At 40.6% G+C, this 26,826-nt stretch overlaps 1 protein-coding gene and 1 long non-coding RNA gene across 3 annotated transcripts in view; one reads left to right on the top strand and one right to left on the bottom strand.

The window, feature by feature from the left end:
* Positions 1–26,826, bottom strand: part of smpd4 (sphingomyelin phosphodiesterase 4) — a 57,009-nt gene that overhangs the window by 4,970 nt on the left and 25,213 nt on the right. Inside the window, exons 10-19 of one of the 2 annotated variants that reach the window (XM_034165917.1) lie at positions 24,380–24,451; positions 20,134–20,223; positions 17,669–17,823; positions 16,755–16,845; positions 14,861–14,958; positions 14,065–14,228; positions 9,632–9,837; positions 9,262–9,492; positions 2,780–2,911; positions 2,574–2,702 (exon numbers count right to left, since the gene is read on the bottom strand). In XM_034165917.1, coding sequence (XP_034021808.1) covers positions 2,574–2,702; positions 2,780–2,911; positions 9,262–9,492; positions 9,632–9,837; positions 14,065–14,228; positions 14,861–14,958; positions 16,755–16,845; positions 17,669–17,823; positions 20,134–20,223; positions 24,380–24,451 — 1,368 coding nt within the window. The remainder of the gene's footprint in view (positions 1–2,573; positions 2,703–2,779; positions 2,912–9,261; positions 9,493–9,631; positions 9,838–14,064; positions 14,229–14,860; positions 14,959–16,754; positions 16,846–17,668; positions 17,824–20,133; positions 20,224–24,379; positions 24,452–26,826) is intronic. The other variant, XM_034165918.1, reaches the window with a different exon arrangement.
* LOC117506416 lies at positions 1,651–18,219 on the top strand. Its single transcript, XR_004559461.1, has 3 exons — positions 1,651–2,092; positions 3,456–3,458; positions 18,209–18,219. It is a non-coding gene; the product is annotated as an uncharacterized LOC117506416 (long non-coding RNA).

Below are 26,826 nucleotides of genomic sequence, written 5' to 3'. Positions count from 1 at the left end.
TTTTTCAAAAACTATATGGATTTCATTCATATGTTTTTACGTCAGACATGCTTGAACCCTTGTGCGCATGCGTGAGTTTTTCCACGTCTGTCGGTGACGTCATTCGCCTGTGAGCACTCCTTGTGGGAGGAGTCGTTCAGCCCCTCGTCGGAATTCCTTTGTCTGAGAAGTTGCTGAGAGACTGGCGCTTTGTTTGATCAAACTTTTTCCTAAACCTGTGAGACACATCGAAGTGGACACGGTTCGAAAAATTAAGCTGGTTTTTGGTGAAAACTTTAATGGCTGATGAGAGATTTTGAGGTGATACTGTCGCTTTAAGGACTTCCCACGGAGCAAAACGTCGTGCAGCGCTCTCAGGCGCCGTCGTCAGCCTGTTTCAAGCTGAAAACCTCCACATTTCAGGCTCTATTGATCCAGGACATCGTGAGAGAACAGAGAAGTTTCAGAAGAAGTCGGTTTCAGCATTTTATCCGGATATTCCACTGTTAAAGATTTTTTTAATGTCCTTAAAGCGACAGTATCACCTTAAAATCTCTCATCAGCCGTTAAAATTTTCACCGAAAACCAGCTTAATTTTTCGAACCGTGTCCACTTCAATGTGTCTCACAGGTTTAGAAAAAATTTTGATCAAACAAAGCGCCAGTCTCTCAGCAACTTCTCAGACAACGGAATTCCGACGAGGGGCTGGACGACTCCTCCCACAAGGAGTGCTCACAGGTGAATGACGTCACCGACAGGCGTGGAAAAACTCACGCATGCGCACGAGGGTTCAAGCATGTCTGACGTAAAAACATATGAATGAAATCCATATAGTTTTTGAAAAAAATAAAAAGGACCTATACTTTATTGACAGCCCTCGTATTGCTTTAAGTTTTCTGTCTTGACGCTTTGATGTCTTCCTTGGTCTACCAGTATGTTTGCCTTTAAAAACCTTCCCATGTTGTTTGTATTTGGTCTACAGTTTAGACACAGCTGACTGTGAACAACCACATCTTTTGCAACATTGCGTGATGATTTACCCTCTTTTAAGAGTTTGATAATCCTCTCCTTTGTTTCAATTGACATCTCTCGTGTTGGAGCCATGATTCATGTCAGTCCACTTGGTGCAACAGCTCTCCAAGGTGTGATCACTCCTTTTTAGATGCAGACTAATGAGCAGATCTGATTTGATGCAGGTGTTAATTTTGGGGATGAAAATTTACAGGGTGATTCCATAATTTATTCCTCAGAATTGAGTGAGTCCATATTTTTTTCCCCTCTGCTTGGTCTGAAAAAGTAACCGTTACTGACTGCCACAATTTTTTTTTCTTGATTTCTTATAGTGTTTCTTAAAGCCAGAAAGTTGCCATTTGAAATGACTTTAGTTTTGTGTCATGTCTGTGATCTGCTTTTTTTTCTACAAAATTAAACAACTGAATCAACATCCTATGTCTTTATTATGTGGGAGGAAACCAGAGCACCCAGAGGAAACCCACGCAAATACGGGGAGAACATGCAAACTCCACACAGAAAGGCCACAGGTAGGACTCAAACCCATGACCTTCTTGCTGTGAGGCAACAGTGCTAACCACTAAGTCAACATGCTGCCCAATAATTGTAAGATGTCTTGTAAATCACTTCAGAGGTGTTACCTGGTTTCAGAAACAGATTTAGCAGCATTTCTTTCTTGCTAACTTTTACAAAATATGAGAAACAGATTTATATAGAAATAAGCCATTTCAGAGCATTTTCTTCCATCTTGGCTTATTTTGTTCAAGGGAGCAACCAGGTGATATCACCATGCCTCTCTACTCTGGCTGTTTGCTTCCCAGCATCCCTTGCGCAAGCTGGGGGAAGCCCCCAGGTGATCTATGATGTCACTATGGTTGCTCTCATTGTATAGGCGGCTCCAAAATTTAGCTCATGGCCATCTGTTGTTTTCAATTTTTTCCCTTTAGGAGAGCCAAGTATTTTTTTTCCTGACGACATGAATCTTGATCATATTGGTAATGTCATATTATGAATCCCCCATTTAAAGGAAAATAAATAAAATTGTAGTAGTGCCAAAGAAAATTCTTTTTATGAGTTAACGCTTAAAAATCCCAAAGGCCATGTAACTATAAGACTAGGTTAAAGACACATTGGTTTCCTTTATCATATAGCTGACATGACTTATTTGTTATTTTGTCACACTGTTCTTATTTTTTAGTTTAGTTTTTCTGTTGTTGTTGGTTGGAGTAGCCTGAGGACTGGTCACCTCATTGGGCCTGGTCTGCTGATTTGGACCATGCCCTTCTTTTGCACCTTGTGTTGTGATGTAGCACTATACAAGTAAAACTGAAGTGTATTATAAATCATAGTGGAATTAAACAAAAGCATTGACAATCAGGAAGGAGGGAATATTTGATCATTACATTACCAAACTCCATGTAGTTTTCCATTTGGGGGGGAGAAGCTCAACAGTAATGTAGTATTCAATTCTATCCTTGGGGGATCAAACCTACAAATATGGCCACAAATTTTCATTTGCTGCACTTTTTAGAAATACATGTCAATGGTTTCATTATATTTGTAACCTTGCTATTTTTACTTACCCTTTTATTAACAAGACAGGAGATCCAGTAGAACAGCCTGACCAGCAGGGCATTCTCGTAGCTTCTGATTGGCTGCAGCTCTTGATCTCCTTGATAATGAATCTCAAATCTGCGTAGTCCATTTATGATCTGTACAGATGCACAATATCAGGGTTTAAACTCCCTCCTTTGTACATTTAACAAATGTAAACATCTGAGTCACTCACCTGTCTCCTGCCCAGGTCGGTCAGGATGAGACCGTTGTCGCTCTGGATGCAGTCTGGCAGCTGCTTGAAGTTCCCTTCTTCTTGGGAAGAACCCAGGTTGGACATAAGCTGCATCAGCTGACCTTGGGTCAACTACAAGACAAAAATTACTGACAATTCAGTGAACACACACACACACACACACACACACACACACACACACACACACACACACACACACACACACACACACACACACACACACACACACACACACACACACACACACACACACACACACACCAGATTCAATATCGAACCATCAGCCTATTTTCAAAATCTTGCCCTTACCTGAAACAAATATCTTGCCAATATTAAACCATCGAGTGTCACATGACCATTTAAGACCTGGACTCGGAACTTAATTTCAAAATGATTTTTAACCATTAAAGTGTAGGTCACACCAAAAAATGTGCACAAATAACCACTAAAAATGATGAAATGTTTCAAGATTCAAACAACTTTATTGATCCCTAAAAGGGCAATTCATATCACACCCCATTACCTCAGACAATAAAAAAAATACATCAATTAATCCACAGTTACTACTAGTTCTAGTTGAACATAATAATGGCACACATCAGAATTAAAACACCGCACATATACATTTGATTGTTTAGGTATACTAAACTTTAAGACAGTCCATCACTGGAATTGACGCAATGTGAATGTGGGGTGCCCGCAGCAGTCTCCCGCGCAGCCGCAAGCTTGGGGGAGGGATGAAGGCCACTGCAGCTCAGAGCCGTGCGACCTCCAGAGGTGGGAGGAGTGGTAGGGGTGGGGTGGGGAGGGGGCGTGCGTTATGTGAGCAGATGATATGAGTTTGTATCAGTTTCTGTCAGTTTGTGCATAATGTCTGGAGTTGCCTTGACAACATCAGACTGTAGGGGAGGACAGAGGATAAGAAGGGCAACAGAGTGGGTCACCAAGGCCGCAGAAATTCTTCTGGAGGAAAACCGGAGCGTTTTGACCTTCGGAGGCTGATCAGCGTACCATGTTTAGGGTTGAGCAGAGAAACACGTGCAGCTCCTCTGATCGACCAATTTCAATTTCTGAGTATTCCCTGGTCGCCGACATCTTCCTTTGCAAGGCGTATATTTGCTCCGAGATGTTATCCAACTTACGTCTGAGTTCAAGGGTTAACACAGTCTGAGAGTACGAGGGCTGTCAATAAAGTATAGGTCCTTTTTATTTTTTTCAAAAACTATATGGATTTCATACATATGTTTTTACATCAGACATGCTTGAACCCTCGTGCGCATGCGCAAGTTTTTCCACGCCTGTCGGTGACGTCATTCGCCTGTGAGCACTCCTTGTGGGAGGAGTCGTCCAGCCCCTCGTCGGAATTCCTTTGTCTGAGAAGTTGCTGAGAGACTGGCGCTTTGTTTGATCAAAATTTTTTCTAAACCTGTGAGACACATCGAAGTGGACACAGTTCGAAAAATTAAGCTGGTTTTCAGTGAAAATTTTAACGGCTGATGAGAGATTTTGAGGTGATACTGTCGCTTTAAGGACTTCCCACGGAGCGAGACGTCGTGCAGCGCTCTCAGGCGCCGTCGTCAGCCTGTTTCAAGCTGAAAACCTCCACATTTCAGGCTCTATTGATCCAGGACGTCGTGAGAAGTTTCAGAAGAAGTCGGTTTCAGCATTTTATCCGGATATTCCACTGTTAAAGGAGATTTTTTTAATGAAAGACGTGCGGACGGGTCCGCGCGTCGGGACACAGCCGGCGCGGTGCGGCGGCACAGGAAAAACACCTCCGTGTTGATAACCATTTGTAAAATCCAGGCGGCTTTTGATGGCTTTCAGTGGAGTGAGTATATGAGAAATTGTTTAACAGCTGGACATGTTCCAACTTGTCCTTAAGGCTTCCAACAGAGGTGTTTTTCCTGTGGCGGAGCGCCGCAGCGGCTGCGAGCCGACGCTGCAATCCGTCCGCACGTCTTTCATTAAAAAAAATCTCCTTTAACAGTGGAATATCCGGATAAAATGCTGAAACCGACTTCTTCTGAAACTTCTCTGTTCTCTCACGACGTCCTGGATCAATAGAGCCTGAAATGTGGAGGTTTTCAGCTTGAAACAGGCTGATGACGGCGCCTGAGAGCGCTGCGCGACGTCTCGCACCGTGGGAAGTCCTTAAAGCGACAGTATCACCTCAAAATCTCTCATCAGCCGTTAAAATTTTCACTGAAAACCAGCTTAATTTTTCGAACCGTGTCCACTTCGATGTGTCTCACAGGTTTAGAAAAAATTTTGATCAAACAAAGCGCCAGTCTCTCAGCAACTTCTCAGACAAAGGAATTCCGACGAGGGGCTGGACGACTCCTCCCACAAGGAGTGCTCACAGGTGAATGACGTCACCGACAGGCGTGGAAAAACTCACGCATGCGCACGAGGGTTCAAGCATGTCTGACATAAAAACATATGAATGAAATCCATATAGTTTTTGAAAAAAATAAAAAGGACATATACTTTATTGACAGACCTCGTATATCCTCTTGTTCCACAGTGGGCCGCTTTGCACTTCAAGATAAAAAACTCGTAGCACCTCATCTGCTCCTAACATTTCAGTCTGCACGCGATGAAATTCCCGTGATCCAAAAACAACTAAATCAAATAGTAACAGTCTGTGTGCGCGCTCGTCAACATAAGAGTTTCCACCTGCCAATCAAAAAAGATTCTACCAGTGAGAATAACCACTCTGACACAGAAAACACGGTGCAGCTCTGAGCCAATGCACTTGTTGGAAACAGGTACGTCAGTAGCCTGTAAAAATCCATAAATTAATGGGATGTAGCACATGGCCTTGATTCGCCCTAATTTAATAAATACATTAATACTGTCTCAACAAAAACCTGAGGTTTGGAACTGAAGACAGACTGTTTTCACTCCCAGTGGAGAAAATCCTGCGTCCATCTGGAGTTAAGCCTTCATCAAGGCTGGGGAAATTTGTTGAGTGGGCAATCTCATTCTGGGTTAGCCAGTACATGGCCCTCAGTGAGGCAGTCGGAGTCCGTGGACATTTTTAAGTCCAGACTTAAAACCTATTTTTATTCTCTTTCTTATCAGTAGTTTTGATTTTGTTATGTTTTATTCTTTTACTTCTGTTTTTAATTGGGTATTTGAATTTTTTTATTTTTATTTATTTATTTTAATTTTTTTCATGAACTGTTCTGTATGAGGCACCTTGAGATGGTTTTTGTTGTAATTTGGCTCTTTATAAGCTGATTAAATTGAAATTGAACAACATTTTATTGAGTCTTAAAGTAAATAAATATGAAATTGGTTACTGGATCCTTAAACTCTGGACATAATAAACTCTACATGGTAGATCCTTGATCTCTGGACATAAACAGAAATAAAATCTGTCAGTTTTTGTCAAAAGCATTTCCTTTCAGACATTATTATTGGCATGAATGTCTTTCCATACCTATGAGCTAAGCTCTTGCAACTGTGCTGCAGATCAGGTTTATAAAGAATGTAGGACGTCTCATTTTATTTATCAGTTTATTGTCTGTATTGCAACGTTTGTAAGAGGTGTCATTTTATTTAAAGCGGCAATTCGTTTTGAGGTTATTAATTCTGAGCGGACTGTGTCTCAACAGAGAGCCGCGCAGCGTTGGAAGCTGTGACAATGGAACGGAGGACAATTTTCGTTTCTCGACTGCAACAAGACAAGAGTCCCAGTTAGTGACTTTAATCCACACAAAAGTGACTCATGATATTTTAATGGCTTTTAGAGAGGTTAAGAAGCGGACTTACCACTTCGGAAGAGCAGCAAATCAAAGAGCCATGAGCCATTGAATCGAAGCATTGCTTCGATTCACGCTTCAAACTGGAGTTGCGCTGCAGAAACAGCTGATTACAGACGCTGTATTGAAAATACGTGTAACGGTCCAAAATTATACCGTAACGGGCCGTAACGCAAGTTTGCGCTAGCTAGAACCCTGCATATAATCATTCCATTTTACTGACATGTGTCCTTGTAACTGATGTGTGTTTAAGTGTGATCTTTCTGCATTATCAATATGTTGATGGTGAAATATTCTGTTTATCCAAAGGATGTGTTTAAGTGACGATTAATAATGTGTATCCATTCGAGTGTCTTAGAACAATATTATACCAAAATAGTTAATGTGTTTAAGTAGTTAAATCATTTGGGTCTGCCTTGTGAAGAGATGAAGTTTTCTGTGAGGTTACACACCCTAAATGGGCAGAGTTTGGTGACGTCAGTCCCCCTTATTAAGTTAGAACAGAGTGCCGCTCTGTCTCTTGCCTCTCTTTTCCGCCTCTTCACCTCTTGCAACTCTCTTCCTTTCTTTGAAAGGCTTAAATAATAATTTTGGGTCAACAAGGCCCCATGCTAAGCTAAGCTAACCTAGCTAAAGCTACCACATGGCTTCATTCATTCCTCCGTTATTCTTTGACAAACTTTTAACAGTTTTAACTTGACGCTCTAAGGTACATCAAGTCTTTTGAATTTTTAAGAGAACTTCCGAGCTGAACTTTTCAAAATAATAGCGAATTTACAGAAAAGCGACCTTTCCTTTTTTGTAATTTTCCAACGCTCTTAAAGTTTTATCTTTTTTCTAAATTCATAAAGACTTTTAATTTGGCTCCAACAAATTTTTAAAAGCTACCAGAAACCATTTTCAACAAACGCCTTCCACCTCTGGGGTCCAGCAAGCTGACAACCTGACTGCAAGCAGCCATCCTGTCGGTAAAGCCAGCCGACACAAGCCTTTGGGATCACCCGGGGAGACAACTGAGATAACCCCTGACCCAAGTGAGCACACTGCAGAACCTACATCAACGTCTGACGGACGGATCATTCGAACCACCTTTTCAACGGACCAGCTAAGTGACCCAGTTAAAGGTTCCAGAAAAAGGATTTGCTGTCAATGGATATAAAGTGATTTCTCTTTATTATGCTTCTGCTTTTTAAACATACTCATAGGTTTGTTGAATAATTTTCTTAAAACAACTGGCTTCAAATTTCATTACTAAATTCCAATCAGATTTATTCACTAAAAGTCTTTAAGCTTCATCTCTCTCTCTTTCACGTCTCATGAGTTAGTAAGAACTGTGTCCATAAATGAACTTATTTAATCACTGTCCACAAAAATGCCAGTAAACTGTACATTTCTTGTATACTTGTAAATAAATTGTACGGTAAATATTTCTGCTGTGGTTCTTTGTGTGTTCAGAAGGAAACCTTTGGTCAATCGTATTGTAGAATTCAGACTTTCAGACCCGAGACTGATAAATCAAATTGAGACCGACTAATTCATTTGAGACTGATAAATTAATGAATGTTTAAATTAAAGTACCTATGCTTCAAATAGGTGGTGCCCCGAGGATTAATTATCCTAATTAAATAATAATTAAACCCTAAAACTGTTTATTTTGGTGACCCATTAAATTAGGTGCAAGCCAATCTAATTCAATTTGGGAGTTTAACTACTTATTCACTACATTTTATTTTGGTGCTTCGGTGTTAGCCGATCTAGAATTGACCAATTTGTTACATCTTTATGGTGCCTCCGTGGGAGGTCTAGCAAATATTTGTTACAGGCACAATTAAGATAATGATTCCGGAGCTGACGCAACTTCCTCCTTCTCCTTCTCCAATGTCGGCATGCCGGGAAGTTCCTGTTTTTTTTAGTGGCGCGCAGCTCAAAATCCAAATAATTATCTCTTCAAGAACTCTGCACCAGGAAAGGATAAATTTCAAACTGTTTAATTTTAGTTTTAAATATTCATGAAAACCTGGCATTACGTGTCACCTACACTTTAAGACAAAGCCAAAATGTCAAAACTAGAACTTTTAACTAGTAAGTAATCATATTCTGCTGACCTGTTTTTTGCATTTTTAAAGCAGAAAACGAATCAAGCAGACCAAAGCTTCAACTCCACACTGACCTGATCAATATTAGTTCTTATGTCTTATCAGTTAGCATTTAAACATGGCAAATAAATTTAATTATTATATGGCTGCAATGCTACACGCGCTCTGATTGGCTGATTACTGGTCGGATATTTTCCCACATTGGACCAGTCTCCATCACAATCAGTCCAGAATGCGTACTTTCTATCTTTATATATATATATATATATATATATATATATATATATATATATATATATATATATATATATATATATACACACACACACACACACACATACATACACACACATACACAAAACACTAAACAAATTATTAACCTCACTTGCTGTCTGTACGGGGATATTAGACTGACGTGTTGTCAGTACGGACGAAACGAAGCAAGGTCCGTGCAAAAAACACGAAGGTCCGTACTGACAACACGTCGGTCTGATATTTCCCTGTACAGACCTCACATACGGGTAATAATCATTTAATCTTTGCTAAGAAGCAAAAAAAAAAAAAAAAGCAGAATAGATAGTAATAATAATCCCACCTTGAAAATTTGGCATAGATTCTCCAGAGCCATGTCCAGGAACTCATGAGTTTTTCTCAGACACTCTTCGCTTTCCTCTGGCTCATTTCCAGCGTACGTTCTGTTGAGTTCAGAAGAACTGAACCCAAACCAGGACAAGAACGAGTTATTGGACATCGCATCATTGGACTGATCTGAAATCCTCTTTGCTGTCTGTCGTGCTTGTGCAATGATTTGGATCAACTTCATAACCTGCAAAATTGACACCAAACAGAGACTGAAAACATCAAAAAGTTCAAATTCTGTGGTCATTAAAATGCTTTTGATTTCAACAATTCCATTTGAAGCTTTGGGTGGGATGCCCAATAAGTGGTGAGGACGGTCAACTCACGGCCCCTCGGAGCTCAGTGCCAAACATCTGTTTATACTGACAGTCTTGACCCTCCAAGGTGTAGACGTGGCTCTTCACTCTGAACACCATGTCTGTCACGACCCGCTGTCGTGATGACAGGTAGCTGCCTCCTTGCATTGGCGTCTGGTAACCACGGTGCTGGCGGTGGTGGAGGACGTGCTCCGGTTCCAGAAACAACTGTTCACCTAGAAAAAGAAAAAAAACAAAAAAAAACAAAACAAAACAAAAAAAACAATTGGTGCATATTTTGTTTTATTTAGTTTTGCTGCCACATACTCTACCCCAAATCAGAAAAAAAGGAAGGACAGTAAAAAAAATGTTAAACTAAACATGCAGTAATTCTTACATTTATTTTTATTTCACTGTAGATTGTACGAATCAGAGATATTTCATGACTTGTGCATTCAACTTAATTTCATTTGTTCATATACATCATTCCTATTTTCAGGCCTGCAACACAATTCAAAAAAGTTTGGATGTTAAGGCATTTACCACTTTGTAAGTTCCTTCTCATGCAACTTAAAAGACATTACTGGCATTGATGAGAATACAAGCAAGAAAGTCTTGCAGGTGTCATTTTGTTCCATTTGTCCTGCAAACCCATCTTAAGGTGTGCTACAGAATAAGGCAATTACATTTTTTGTTTCAACAATTCTGCACACATTTTCCATTAGGAACAGGTCAGAATGGCAGGCAGGCCAACTCGGTATCCATTCCTACTTCTTCCGGTAGGCCAGTCCGGTTTCACAGACCGAACGGTCCCCGCTAAAAACTGGTCCGCCCTGCCTTGACTGCACATGCGCCATTTGGGACCACAGCAGCTCGTCTGAGACAGACTCTCTTCACCCAAACCAATCAAAGGGAATAATGTGGCTATTAACTATCAGATGACAAGGTAAAACCTCTTAAATCATTCTAAAGTCAGTTTTAAGCAGAAACGAGGTGATAATTGGGGACTCGTTACCGACGCTTTGAATGCAGCAGCTCATCATGGCTGCTGCACTCTGATCGCTTCCTCCATCTTTTATTGTGATATAATGCTGAATTCATGTAGAAATGATTGTTGTACAAAAGCTTCAGATATCTGTTGCAAAGATAGATGATGACTGGAGTGCAGTTTGAAGCAGGAACGAGGTGATAATCGGTGAAATACTGCCGACGCATGTGCAGTGAAGGCAGGGTGGCCCAATTTTTAGGGGGGGGAACCGATATCGGTTCCCACTTCTTCCGCAGCCACGTGGTTGCATCAGCTACTGATGAATAATGGTTCTTCCAATCCATCCATCCATCCATTTTCCTCCGCTTTATCCGGTTCTGGTCGCAGGGCAGCAGCTCAAGCAAAGTCTCCCAGACCTCCCGATCCACACACACCTCACCCAGCTCCTACGGGGGAACCCCAAGGTGTTCCCAAGCCAGCCGAGAGACGTAGTCCCTCCAGCGTGTCCTGGGTCTTCCCCTGGGCCTCCTCCTGATGGGACGTGCCCGGAACACCTCTCCAGCGAGGCGTCCAGGGGGCATCCGGAAAAGATGCCCGAGCCACCTCAACTGGCTCCTTTCAACGTGGAGGAGCAGCGGCTCGACTCCGAGCTCCTCCAGAGTGACCGAGCTCCTCACCCTATCTCTAAGGGAGTGCCCAGCCACCCTGCGGAGGAAACTCATCTCGGCCACTTGTACTCGCGATCTCGTTCTTTCGGTCATGAGAACAGCAAAAGCACAGTCACCCCTAGTTTGCAGTTGTGTTTTAGGGATGACTAAGAGCAGCTGATCCACAGACCTTAGCAACCTCTATGGAACACATAGCTTCAATAAGTTAGATATGTAGGCTGGCAAGAAACCCATTAGGAGACTTAAAAACAATAAAATCTTAAAATGACTCCTAAAACAAACCGGGAGAAGATGTAGGGAGGCGAGAATAGGGGAAATATGCTCTCCCTTGTGACTTTCTGTAAAAAGACGAGTGGGAGCATTTTAGGCTAACTGGAAGTGTGCAAGGGAGGTGTGGCTAAGACCAACATGCAGTGCTTTGTAGTAGTCTGAACGAGTTGTGATAAAAGCATGAATAAGACGTTCAAGAAATGATAGAACCGGTTTAACCTTGGACAAAAGCCTCAAATGTGGTAAAAACCACATTTGATAATGGAATTTATTTGTTTGTCTAGTTTAAAAATCACTGTCTAGCTTGACACCAAGGTTGGTAAAAATGGCTGCAGAGGGCCCTGGTCTAAAAGAGGAAAAGGTTCATGAGGCAGTGCCGACTTTGGGATTGGAGATCCCGGGTGTTCAGTTTAGGCTTGTGCCCTTACCTTTTATGCACCAAAATTCTTCCAGATTCCTTGCTTACACAGTAATATATGCAAATCCCTCCCAATCCTTCTTTGAAGAAGCCATTTGCTGTCAAACTGTAGATTCTCTGCCCATTTCTGCTCCTCAAAGACTCTGCCTTTTATGGATGCTACTTTTGTGCCAAATCATGATTACAATCACCTGTTTGAAATATAATCTTTTTTTTTTTTTTTAAATACATTACTAGCCCTAAATTGCCACAGTCCCGGTTGGAATGTGTTGCATCTTTGAAATGCAGGAATCGATGTGTAATCACAAATTAAATTAAGTTTAAGTCTGTATAAAATATGAAATATGTACAATGTCATACTGTCTGCAATGAAATGAAAGTCAAAGTAAATGTAAGAATCACGGTGGGATTTTTTTTTTTTTTTGCAACTATGATACCATACCAACCTTTTCCGATTTGGGGTTGTTCATCCCAACATTTCCCATTTCATTTTTCTGCAACTAATAGCAGTAAATGTCACTCTCCTTCTCATTCTTTATACAATTCTTTTAAAAATTATTCCCCCATCATCCAAATCACTGGCATGTGCAAGTCATTATTACTCGTATTCCACTTTCAGATAGGGCCTAGTTCAAAAATAATGAAGCCTAATTGCTGATTTGCATTGCATTTGTCATGAACAAGCCATTATTTTATTTAGCACCATCCAGATTTATCTGTGAGTTGCCTATAGTCTCTTTGACAGGTACTGAAAATTTCATGGAAAAATTCCGCACAGTTCCAGAGATATGCACGAAATATACCCCAAAATTAGCCCATTTTTCATCAATTTTGTGTGCCACTGATATTCAGCATTATCATTTAAAGTTGAATGTAAAAAAAAAAAATAACCTTGTATTTTGTCAGTTTGTGCTTCATACTAACACACAGTAATACATTTTTGTAAAGGTAGAAATGTCATTTCCTAGAAAAAACATCATGTTTCTAAAGCAAGGTAAAACTGTCGCAAGCGTAACATTGAGAATAAGTCCTTGATTTATTTGTGTCAAAACCTTAGCTATATCTCCTACTCTGCTTCAATAGAATAATTATATTACTTTTTCAATAATACCAGGAACTAATGGAAAGAATTTCTTTGTTTCAGGCTTCTGCAGACTAAAGAAGATACCTCCAAGTGTTGTCGCAAGCGTTACGTTCTAGCACATTATAGTATATGTGCACTGATAATTTCTAGCAATGACTGAACCGAGACCAATAGAAATATTGAAACTCTGATATATACCCATACCTAAAATGATAACATTTCACAAAAAATACCACTTTTAAATTTTGATGGTTATGTTATACTTTGGCTTCATTATTTTTGAACTAGGCCATATCTTTAACTGTTTTTAAGAGGTGATAGAGGTTCAGGGAACTTGTTCAAAGTCACTTATGGTATTAACTACGGGTGTAACAATTCAGAAATCGGACACTGGTTTTAAAAAAGACATGACTAGACGCTACATGGATCCTCGTATCTATTTTAAAGTTATGACTCGGTTGAGCTAACCAGTTATGCTGCTAATTCTGCATCTTCTGTGCTCATTTTTACAGCTGCGCTGTACACAGAAATTTATGTTACGCCAACAAGCTAAAAGCAGTAGGCATCTCTTGGGTAATCTGTATAGTATACATAGTGCTGCCCCCAGAGGTGTGCCAATATGCTACAGCACAGAAGTAAAAACCTAAGAAGATCCCTAGTCTTCTATCAAATGTGTTTGAAGGTAAGCGATGCAACTTTTTGCTTGTTTTAATTTACCATGGAAATAAATGTTCACATTAAACATCAAATTGTACTGATTGCACCATATCACATCAAACCATTCATTAATAAAAAGCAATATACTAGAATCTTATCATAGTTATGTATCTGAATACGTATCAGATTGTTTAATAAAGGAGAGATGCTGACCTGTAGTCTAAACACTCTTTTATTAGTCTGGAGAAGAATATTATGGCCATTTTTGAAATACTTAAATGTTTACAGCTACAGAGTTGCAGAAATGTAAATAATTCTTCACTAATCTGAGTAACAGCAAATTTTGAGCTAATGTTGTGTTTGCATTTTTGTCCTGACCTTTCTGGATCATCTCTGCAAGGTTTGGCTGAGCAAACACTTTGGAAACCCTGAAGACCATCAGTGCATTTTTGGCGTTGACCAGATCTGTCCGCACGGCTCTGTTCAGAAAGACTTGGAACAGCTTTGTGTACATGAGCAGGTTCTCTTGAACAAACGATTCCCTATGTAAGAACAACAAACTGTCAGTTAAAGTTGTACCAATTACTATAGAGAATAACGTCACAAGAACCATCAGCAAACTACTCCATCTTTCTATCTAAAGTACAAGTCAGGTCAAGTTTGGGAGGATGTGCTAGCACACATCAACGCATCAGCCACACATCTGAAATGGCCTAGATCCTGTGTAACAGCCACCTGTTTGTTCCACAAAATTGACAAACTCACTGACTGAATGCCACACTACTATTATTGTGAACACCCCCTTTTCTACTTTTTTTTACTAATAGCCCAATTTCATAGCCTTAAGAGTGTGCATATCATGAATGCTTGGTCTTGTTGGATTTGTGAGAAACTACTGACTCTACTGGCACCTGGTTTCCCATGTAACAATAAGAAATATACTCAAAACCTGGATTAATCTTTTTAGTCACATAGAACTACTATTATTCTGAACACTACTGTATTTACTATAATAAACAAGGAGGCGTGCGCAATATACAGAGTCAAATTAAAACATTTTATTCTCGTAATTGCAGGAAAAAATGATCCAGTGTACATGAAAGTCTTGAGGCTCAATACACCTTCAGCACACATAAATGAACTTTAAAGAAAGGACAAAGATAATCAGTTTTACCATTTGTCCGGTACTGTTCTGGTCTGGTCTGACTGAGGGGTGGGTTTCTCTCCTGTATATCTCCATGGTTGGATGTAACTTAACCAGGTCTCCATCACCTAAACACAGATATAGCAGTACTGTGTATTACTCATCTAAAAATGTGCATCTTTCTTCATTAGTGCGTCTCAAAGGACCACTTTTTGATAACCGGGAAGTGATGCCCTAAAGGTTAAAGAAGTGGTGTTGTGATCAGAGAATTATACGTTCAATTCTCTGACCAGACAGTTAAGTCACTAATGTGCACTTGTGCAAGGTCCTTGACCTCCAATTTCCTTCCCATGAACAACACTTTGACAATGGTGTCCTTTTACTATTTATGATACCAGGATATCTTGACTATATGCTCCAATATTTACTACTAGATACATGTCATGGGAAGTGATGGCCTAAAATATTTCAACTCTTGTGTTCACTCAAGCACTGTAAAACAACTGTAGGGATTTATTTAAAAAAGGTGTTTGCTAAATCTCCCATTTTTTAAAGATGGGTTTTTGAGACTTTCATAAAATATTGCTGAATCTTTTTACAAATAGTAAAGAAAGCTCTTTCAGCTTCTCCCTTTTTCTTTTGGAGCAATCACAGCATATCAGAGATGGACCTGCATGCTGGTTTGGCACAAGTTGTAGGCCAAAAGCCCTTACACAACATGGAGAATAGGGAGGGGTAGCCTTGAACTGGGAGCCTTCTGCTTTGGAAGTATGCACACTACTGCTTGGCCAAAATAATGTTTAAAACAAGGAACCTTAACCAATATCATTAACTACCAAATGCATGATCTAAATCAGGGGTGCCCAAGTTCGGTCCTCGAGATCTACCTTTCTGACACTCTTCGTTGTCTCCCTGCTCCAACACAAATGAATCCAATGAAAGGCTCGTTAAAAGCCTGCTAACACGTCTTTCATTTGATTCAGGTGTGTTGGAACACAGAGGGAGGAGACAACTAAGAGTGTCAGGAAGGTAGATTTCGAGGACCAAACTTGGGCACCCCTGATCTAAATTCTTCAGTGTAATAATGTAAAGATGTAATTTCATAGTCCAGCGAGGTATCTGATATCACCTCTATTAATGCCAACCCAACATGTCTAATTTTCCTAATTCAAGCAAATGCAAAAAGCTCTAATTAACAAATGGAAAACTAAAGAAAAACTACAATCTGATAGAGTTTAATCATTAACCAAATAAGACAAGAGTAACTGGGGACAAAGAGGTTGCTCAAGGACACCTCAGTAACAGTGATGAAAATACAAGTGCTGTTCTTTCACCTTCCCATTTTCTTGTGTGGTTGGGAGGGGTCAAACCTGTCAAAAGTCTGCTTCTTCTTCCAAACATATACAAATAGTTTTGTCCAAACTAATTCAATGTTGAATACTGATTCTGTACAAGACGTCAAAAATGTGAGGATTTTTCTGCCATATCAGTTGTGCCAAATCAAAGTGGCAATTTCCAGAATTTTGCCAAACCACTGTATCAGGCAGGCAGCAGAACAGGCCAAAGCTGGGAGTCACCCTGCCTGCAGTTTTCCAAAAAATACACTTTTAAAAATAAAAAATAAGAGCAAGCCAAGAGTTACTGCAGAGATTCTTGAAGTGTAAAATTCTTGTTATAAACCCATTTTGCTTGATTTTTCTATAAACAGGCTAAACTACACAGTGTGAATGTCCAACATATGATTTTATTAAAGTTTAATTAACACTTTTCAACAATTCATACATTGGTATAGACACTAGTATTAAGACTGCCACTGGTACCACTGAGTACTGACCACTAAAACTTCAGTCTTGTGACATCTCCCACTATCCACCCACATTTCTGCGCAGAGTTGCCATAAATTTCAAAACTGCATGCGACTTACTGCTCTGAAAGATGCATCTAGAGGCCAGTGGCCAAAACAGTGCTGGAGAAAGAGGTAGAGTTTTTGCTGAACAAAACGCTGCACCACCACTCTGTGGGTCAGAGACAAAAAAAAACAAAAAACATACATACATACACATCTAAGATAAGATCAACTTGATTCAACCTGAAATAAATTATTTTGGCAGAGTACCAAAACAGCAAACAGTGAACATTTTTTTTAAGTAAGTACAACAAATTTATGCAAAATGACTGGAAGATATTTGCAAAAGATGTTCAACAATATTGCACATAACTCAAAACTGAATAACTGCTCATTATGTATTCATCCTGCAGAAGGGGGAGGAATTACACAGTCTGTTTACCACAGGTAGGAAAGACCTCCTGTGGCATTCTGTGGTGCACCTCGGTAGTCTCTGTCTATGGCTGAAGGTGCTCTGACAGGACGTCAGTGTGGCATGCAGGGGGTGGGAGGTGCTGTCCAGGATGCTGAGCAGTTTCCTCAACATCCTCCTATGACACCTCCACCACAAACTCCAGCACAACCCCCCGCCCCCCGGACAGAGCCAGCTCTATCCTGGGGGTTGAAATAAATAAATACAGAAAACAAAAACAGGACATAACAAGCAAGGTATTCTGTAGAGCCTATACACCCCTCCCCAAAAGTACAGCAACCACAGTAATCCCTTGTTTCAAACTTTCAATTATGCAATTATTCATCTCTGTGGCCAAAGACTTTTTATTTCATAAGAAACTGAATAAAATCCTAAATCCTTCAGTGGTAAAAGAAATGGAAAATAATCTGCCTGGACCTGATGTAAAGGGATAGGATTTACACTGTAATGGAAACAAAGATGAAAGACATTACTGCACACTGCTGTGTCAGCGTGACAGTCACATGACACTGAAGCTGACCTCTTGAACTCCTCCAGCGGGCTGGTGTGAGTGTGCGAATGAGCGGAGGGGGAGGAGGACAACTGCTCTGGTTTCTGACTGTTGCAGAAGGCGTGCAGGTGCTTCACCAGGAGACGCACCACCAGTACGTGCTCCTCGCTTGGACTGAATGGTTCCTGAAACATGAAGCAGTCTCACAGTGTTCCACAACACAACACTTGCTTTCAGAACCTGCCCCTTCTAATGCATCCCAGTCTAAAAGCAGCCAATCACCAAAGGCATCCAGCACTTGGAGAACAAAGGTCCCACCACAATGAAGTCTTTCACTGTATAACAGTTATACTATGAACAGTACAAAAGTGACTTAAGCAAACTTCTGTCTAAATGTATCAATTTGTTTTCTTCAGATGAAGTGTCTTCCTTGAGAAACTAACTGGCCTTTTTAGTTTGAGAAGGAAAAAAAAGTTTATTACAAACGTGAAGCATTCTTTTATCAGTTAAAATAATAAAAATAATAGAATTTTAAGGCTAAAGGGTCCTCATGTGAGATTTTTAATTAAGCCTTTAATACAGAGTATGTCATAAAATATTTGACATTTAGTATGGTAGCTTGTAATTATTTTCGCCGCATCTTAATATCATTTGTAATCATAGCTACATTTTATGAACAGTACTGTATAAAATGTGTGGTTATAACATACATTTAATTTGCACTTTTAACTGCTTTATTTAAAATATTCACATGAAAAACAGTTAAAGATACTGATGTGTGTGAAACCCCTTTCACACAGACACTGAAATCAGTGCTGCATCTTCAAATATTCTGTTCTTACTGGTTGTTATGTGCAGAGATAGACATAAAATTTGCAATGTTTCTCTGCATTCCTGCCTAGGCATCATACATAGATTTCTACTTCTACAGCTTCAGGAGGCAACAATTATTGAAAAGTGGCACTATAGTACTGCAATAGAGCGACTGTATACAGAGAGTGAGTTTGACTCCACCAAACTGGAGTGAAAGTGCTCTTTGAGCTTTGAAGATATTGGTGCTGCTAATAGTCAATAACATCTGAGTCAACCTTGACCTTTAACTTATGACCTTGACATGACCCATGTTGTGAGAAAATTGTCCACCATGTTATCCACCAAATTTGATTGCAATTACACTATGCATTTTGGAGATATTGTCACAAACAGACAAAAACGGAGAGCTACGAGGATTACAGTAGCTTGTTTCCAGTTTGCGGTGAGGATAATTACAGGAACTGCTATCAGTGCAAGGGGAGCTGCTCCTTTTCTTTCTTCCTTCATTTATTATCTAACGGTTATGACAAAAAAATCTTCTGGGACTGTATTAATTTGTGTCCTTGCAGTTACTCAACAGCATACGCATCCCATCCCTCAAACATATGTCAATAATTTGGCTCTTTAGAAGCAAAACACTGGATACACAGCACATTGGCGCCAACATGACAAATATAATCAAACAATCAGACCAAATGAAATAAATGTAGTAAACACATATGTCCCATGTAATGAAACAGATTTCTGAGTTATACTTGATCTTCAGTTATTTGGTAACTGGTTTTACAATTTAAATTAAAGCTTGAAACGATCATTTAAAAAAAAAAAATCATGAATAGATGATGCAAACTAGGACCTCAGTGCTTCAAGCTACAAAACGCTGTCAAAAATGTTGCCGCCTTACCAGCTGACAAATACTGTGCCTGCAAAGTTCTTCCCATATAAAATGAATAAAGAATAAAAGTCAAAGACTGGCATGTAAGCCGAAGCGTGAACATTAAAATGTAGTGGAAATTTTGCTGTACGAGATCAACAGAGCAGTTAGAAAGAAACAAAAACATGAACAAAACACACCGGTGTAGTGTCAATAAGAACATGCCTTTAAAAAACACACACACACACACACACACACACACCAAAGTTTTAAATTTCATTCCAGGATTAATTTTCAAACCGAGGATACTTCTCTGTGGAAATGCACAAATTAACTATGTATCCTAGAGGTAGTTTGAAAAGTGTTCAAAACTTAAAAAGAATTGGATGAGTGGCAAAGTGTCTTGAAGACCAACAAGACGTTCCAAAGACACACTGCACCCCAATTTCATAAAGCAATATCTCAAGTTAATTACAGGTGATGGCTCCACCCACCACTACCAACTGTGCAATAATGGGCATATTGGTCCAATAAGGTCATTAATAATGGTGGTGGCAAGATGGTTAATGCCACAATTTCCAAAACTTATTTTTTCCTGTTATCTTGTTCTGCACACATCTCACCATTTTGGACTTTTCTTTTTAGAATTCCAATATTCCACAGTTTTACTGTAATATTTGCCAGTATTATAGTGGAAATGCATCTCACTGCGTTTTGAGAGAAGTACCCTTGATTGTGACTTTAACCAACTTAGGTTTACCTCTAGGAGGCCCCAAAGGGGCAGGGGTGAATGAAAAGGTAAAAGTACTTGGTAGGTGTTGAGGGTCCCAGAGCCCGGTGGGGCGTGTTGTTGGCACAGCATGCTGGACATACTGAGGCGGTACTGCAGCAGCGCCAGCTGTTCACCCATAACCACCAGGGCGGGGGGAACCAGGAATAGGGAAGATAATGGCAAAGGTTGGAGGAAGGGGAAAAAAAGTGGCAAAAAGGGAGAGAAGCACAAGGTGATAGGGGGAAGGTATATGTGAGAAATGGAGAAAAAAAAAAAAAGAGGAGAAGCAAAAAAGAAGAGCGCAACCGAAGAAAGAATTGGCCGAAAAGCATTCGGGAGAGGAAGAGCAGAAAACAAAAGAGGAGACAAACAAAAACAAAATGTTGACTGTGGGAGGGCAACACCTCAACTGTTGGGAACAGTGCTGTGGTCTTTACACACACGCGCAAACAGGATTACAACTTTACAGGGATGGGAATCATTTAGGATCAAAGTTGGTCTAATCAAAGACATCTGTCATTATTTACAGTCACAACAGATTTCAGGTTGAGCCAATTTATTTACATGTTACATATTTAAAAACAGCCAATGCTGAGAACCAAACAAGATGTGAGTGGAGCAAAATATCACATGTAATTATTCCCATCCCTAAATGTTTGACATGACAGTTACAGAGTGATCTCAAACATGGAAGATTCTCTTAAATCACCAAAATCGCAATAATCTGTTGACAAATTAACAGAATACAAAACTCCATAAAAACTGATGACTTTTATAACCTGAATCCACATTGAAGAACACTAACATTTTAGTTAATGTTTCTTATTTTACTACACAGGGACTGACAGGGAGCATTATGACGACTGTACTGAGCCAAATGCTCCTTGAACTCAGGTAAGTAGCCAGGAGTTGCAGAAACCTAATTCCAAGATCCACACACCATGGGACATGGTACTTCAATATAGTTGCTGGAGCGAAGAAGATTAAGCATGTTCTGTTGGGAAGTCACTGTAGACTATTACAGAACTGCAGGATTCATAAAAGAGCCTATTTTGTGACCTATGACTTCAGATTTGTTGCAGCTTCCTCATGGAATCTGTTGAGCTCCTGCAAACTACCATCTATGGAGCTGAACTTCTTTGGATGGGTGGAGATGCTGTTCTAGCATTGCAAGCAGCCTTTGCTTCCTTGTAGGATGAGGGTACCATGCCAATAAATGGATTAAACTGCTTGTTGCTCAGCTACTGAAACAGTCCATTCATGCCCAAGAACTCAACCATCGACTGCATCCTAGCGCTGTGAATACTCAAATGCTAGCATGAACATCAGCAGTGCTTCTTTGCAGCCTTTATTGATTTCTGCTAAATGTTTGTCACAATTGATTGAGCTGCCTTGTGGGACATTTTGAGAATCTGCAGGATCTTCAATAACATGTTGGACATCATGGCTGGCCTATACACTGAATGCTGTGCAGGGTGGGAGCAGAATCTTACTTCTGGCAGATTCTGACTCCCACCCTGCGCAGCATTCAGTGTATAGGCCAGCCAGATTCTGACTCCCACTCTGTACAATATTTGCATGGACTCGGACTGAGTAAGGTAGGTACACATTGTAAAGTTAGATTTGGACTAATCAATGAGCCAAGGCCACAACTGGATGGCTTTAATTCCAGAGCTCTTCAGAGAAACCTTCGGTACCAGTAAAATTACTGTGTCCAATGAGCAGGGACTTGAGGAACACAAATGAGGCATATTATATTGCACTGTGAGTGAATGCCATAACACTATGCCCCAGCGCTCCCCCACAAGTATGCACATGCATGCACGTGCCACAGTGTTGAGGTCCACAGCAGCTACTAAAGGCTGTGGAGATACCCATGCTTCACCTAGCCGTAGGAGATAAATGACTACTTTCAGTAGGTGAACACGGATCAGTGGTCTGCCTGGGTGTTTGTCAATGAGGACGGTTTCGTGATGTGGTGGACACAGTGACATGTGATACCAGCATGTGCACCTGACATTATTATTACTACTACTACTACAACACAAAGATCGACGTACACATCTCCACTTAAGCTTACACTTCTAAATAAAATAAAAAATAAAATAAAATTTGCATGCAAAAACCTTGCAGTTTGAGACCACTCTTAATGGGATGGACAGACAGGCCACAATCATTCAGGTCTATGAGACAAAAATGAACTGCAGTTGCAAGTGCAGTGAGGGAGGTCAACTTAGTACATGTGAGGACACGGGTGACTATTTCACCATTTCCTGAACAGATTTACAGAACAAAGGTTTTGCACATTTCACAATAAGACCTCAATTCCATCTTATTTTTGAGGTAAGAGCAGCTGACAATGCTGCTGCATGAAAGCTGGTGAAACAGTCCAGTTTGATGATTGATGGGAAAAGCATCAATCTACACAGTTATTAATCAGCTTGGACGTGTAGGTTCTTGTGTGCAAATCTACTGCTTATTTAAACTAAAACACCACCAACATCAAGTCTCAACACAGCCACTTGTGGATAAAGTTAAACCCACTGAGACATTCTGTACTCTCCTTAATCAGATACTTCTGCCTCTTCATCTACTCAAAGTAAATATTTACTCATCCAAACACAGGGCAGAAACTTGATGCAGCTTGAAATAAAGCTGAACTGCAGAAGTTCCCACCAAGCAACAGAAAGGAGAAGGATGGTGATTTAAGTCCTTCTGAATGTGGCACAGTTCTTAGTCCCAAATGGGCTGGTTTGACTTTTTCCCATAAAGTGTTGATCTACTGGGACTGTTTTAAGTTAAACAGACCCCCCACCAAAAAAAGCACATGGAACCCTGAAGCAGATGGACTACAGCAGCAGAGCATCACACCGGGCACTACCTGGCTTTCAGCTAAGACCAGGAAACTATGGCTACAGTGGACATGGCTCCAACAAAAGTAAGTCCCTTCAGCTGACCCCTTGTTTTGCACTTGGGGTCACCACAGCAAATCAGAGTTGGATCTGCATGTTGAATTGGCACAGGTTTTACGCCGGATGTCCTTCCAGACGCAACTCCACGCGACATGGAGAAATTTGGCAAGGGCTGGGGTTTGAACAGGGAACCTTCCACACTGAAACCAAGTGCACTCACCACTTGGCCACCACCTCTAACTGGACATGGCTCCAACAAAACTGGATAATTTGGAACACTGGAAAGCCACCGCCTGGTCTGAGGAGTCTTTCTTTCTTCTGGGGGATTTGAATGGTCAGAATTTGGTGGTAACAACATGAAATCATGTATTCACGGTGCCTGGTGTAATTGTGTGGCAACTGTGTGATGCCATCACACCAATATGGGCTGAAACCTCGGGATGTTCTCAGGACCATGACGAAATAAGAGTTCTGAAGGCAAAAGGTTCCAACATGATGCAGTCCTGCATCATTCAGGTACACATGTGAAAATGTCTATTGAAAACAGGCCAACCTTTTTCTACAATGCATGATCCTAAACATAATAATCCCAAAACACAGGACTCATTATATGAATTTAGTGATTTTTAAATGGCATAATATTGAAATCTCCAGACATCTACACCATGTTGAGACTTTAGGTTGGAGTCGAAACAGACAGTTGGTGACAGACATGCAGCATGCAAAAGCACTACAAGGAATACGTGCCAAATTCCTCAAAGCGCTCACTGTACAAGAGAAAACTTACTTCAACTCAGAAATGATGATGCTTTAAAAAAGAGGGGAGGAATTGCAGATCCAACTGTGTATTCACACTGAGCAACCGCTATTTACAGGGTTTTTGGCCATACTCAATTAGCTGCCACATATCTGCAGCGCTACAGGTACAGTGTCTCTGGTGCCACAATCTAAACATAATGGCTCACAGTGTGAACACAGAGCTATGGATAAAGTCAAAAACATTCAATCTACAAGCATCTCAGAGTTCACAGGCACATTTACCCAAGCTTAGGGGTGGACATGTTCCTAATTCACCCTTCACAATAACTGGCGCAACCCAAAAATTCTGCCCACTTGCAGTTTATGCAACCAACAGTTTCAAAGCATAGCCTCCAAACAGCAGCTAGTCAGGTGGCAAGGTGGCTGACGCAGGAGACAAAAGTGACCAAGCTGACTGCCTGTGGACAGCAGAGATGGAGGTGATGCAAGGGAGGGTTGTGATGGTCCAGTCAACAGCCAGCCATGTGATACTGCAGTGCGGGGGAGAGGTCAGGAGCACTGGGAGGAACTGAGAACTGGAAGGGAGGGAGGGGCATATTCTGTTGCCTTACCTTCACCTGAGGAGACTGCAGCTTCTGGTACATCTCCAAGGAATAATGATGGAGCCAAATCTCCACAAACATCTGCAGACAAGAATGCACACCATTAATTAAGGTTCCATTACATGGATTTAAAAAAAAAAAAAAAAAAAAAAAGACCTTTTGCAACCCAGGACATTTAAGGAACTCACTCCTGAACCATCTGTAGTCCTTTCATTAGGAGGGCCACTCCCTGATGCTTTAATATTTGTTGTATTTATCTGATGAGATCTAACGCAAAATTTTAATTCCTTTCAGTTGCTGTCATTTTAAGAATTCAAAATGCAAATGCAACCAAAAATCATGAAAAACAAAAAAATAAAATAAAAATAAACCATACATTGCTCCACAACACAAGTGCAGTTTTATATATATTTTTCAATTTAAAATGGTTATACAGTACCAGTTAAATGTTTGGGCACTCTGTCCAAACATTTAACTGGTACTGTATATAATCATCTTTATTATAGCCTGAATGATATACTGGATGGTCGACATGAGCATTTCACATACATACCAGTAATCTGTATCATTATTGCTGATATGAAAACTTTTATTTTACCACATAAACCATTCAGAAAAACAGTGGCTGTTGGAAATGGTGTCATTACTCAGTTTGTGCAGCACAGGGCGCTCGCACAGCATTACTTACAATGCTGTCAAACATGGCTCGACTAGAAGACATACAGGCCAGGGATTTAACAAAACACACAATCCTATGAATTTCTTTATTAACCGCCTGGGGCCGACGCCGTCGTATAGCATATTGTACTCCTCATAGACGCTGTGTGATGACGTGTGATGCGGCTCAAAAACAGTGTCATTTAACATTATTATTATTTATTTATTTTTATTTTTTAATGCAGCGAGTGCGCGTATATTTTAGAGTCACAGCTCTTTTCAGCTTTGATCAGACTGATCGATCAAGGTGTTTGATGAGCGCACCGACATACAGTGAGTGTGCATTTATTTTAAAGAGTCACAGCTCTGATTAGACACACACAGAGAGGGAGAGAGGGAGAGAGAGAGATTTTATGAAACGATGCGGCACAGTGAAACAGTCCTCATATAATGAGTCCTGTATGATAAAGTGAAGCAATGATCTTGCAGTATTTATATCTCCAGAAGAACAACAGGGAGATGTGAAGTGGCGTACAGTACCGTGTTGAAGCGTGGGCAGGCTCACAATAGCAGACAGTAGCACGGCGCTGCGTGTTCTCGCGTGAAGGCTCCATGCTGTGCTGTACGCCGAAGAAAATTAAACAGGTTTAATTTCTTCCATCTTACGCAAGTAGCCCTCAACATACTGCTACGTAATGAGAAAAAACTCCACGTGAAGTGGGTGGAGAGCTGGTCATTACAGCGTAGATGATACGCTGTAATGAGCAGCTCTACGAATACGCCACTGTGAAAGCCCCTTTAACCCTCGGTCCCACCGAGTGAAGAAGGAGTGAAGAAGGAGCCACGCACCCTGTTTTTTTTGTTTCGCGAGCTACCGTGGCATTATAGTGGCTCAGAGTGGCTCTTAGAGGCATTATCTTCAGTTAACGAGGCTCCTCTCTGAGCATGGAGATGTTCAAAATTTAGCAACAACAGCGTGGCACAGTTTGTGTTCGAGTTACTGTGACAGCTTAGAGGCATTTGCGTGGTCTTACGAGTCTGCAAAAAGTCCATTATCCGTGCGCCTGGCACCTTCGCAGGACCTGAGAGGCTATTTTTGGAGCAGCTCCTCCTCTTGCGCACACAATTGCACCTGCTCTGTGTGCTGGACTGTATTTTGTAGTGGATTAATCATTTTCTGCCAAACCTGGGATGTTGAAAACACTTCTAATCACTTCTGGCATCACAGAGGACTGTTTCATCTGGACACTTTTCTTCCTCTCTTTCCTGCTCCATGTGGGATGTATTTTGAACAGCTTAAGGTAATTATTTTTAATGTTTTTTATAGCTTGATAAAACAGTTCCTAGCTGTAATAGTATGTCTGTATGTTGATGTCTGTTGTATGTAAAAGTATGTTAATTTAATATCTTGTTAATGGATCACATGAGCTCCGCTGTGTGCGCAGCACCTGAGAGGCTTTTGGAGCGGCTGTCTTGCGCACACAATTCCACTGGCTGTGTGCTGGACTCTATATAAAATAATTATTTTGTAGCGGATTAATCATTTTCTGTCAAACCTTGGATGCCGATAATACCTCTAATCACTTCTGGAATTAATGGATCACATGAGCTCCGCTGTATGTGCGCACTGAGGCAGTGACTCATCATCACGCTTCAAACGAGCATTTAGGCAGAACGCCAGCTCACAAAAGAGTGATATTTCAGTCAATATTGGACGAACACAAAGTTAAAATTTGGGTGACTGCGTGAAAGTGCATGTTTAAAGCCATGGAAGATAATAACTCCAGTGGAGCAGCTAA

This window comes from Thalassophryne amazonica, chromosome 3, assembly GCF_902500255.1.
Source record: "Thalassophryne amazonica chromosome 3, fThaAma1.1, whole genome shotgun sequence".
Lineage (NCBI taxonomy): Eukaryota > Metazoa > Chordata > Actinopteri > Batrachoidiformes > Batrachoididae > Thalassophryne > Thalassophryne amazonica.
Note: the sequence above shows the minus strand (reverse complement) of the source record. Positions and strands in the feature narration are given on the sequence as shown.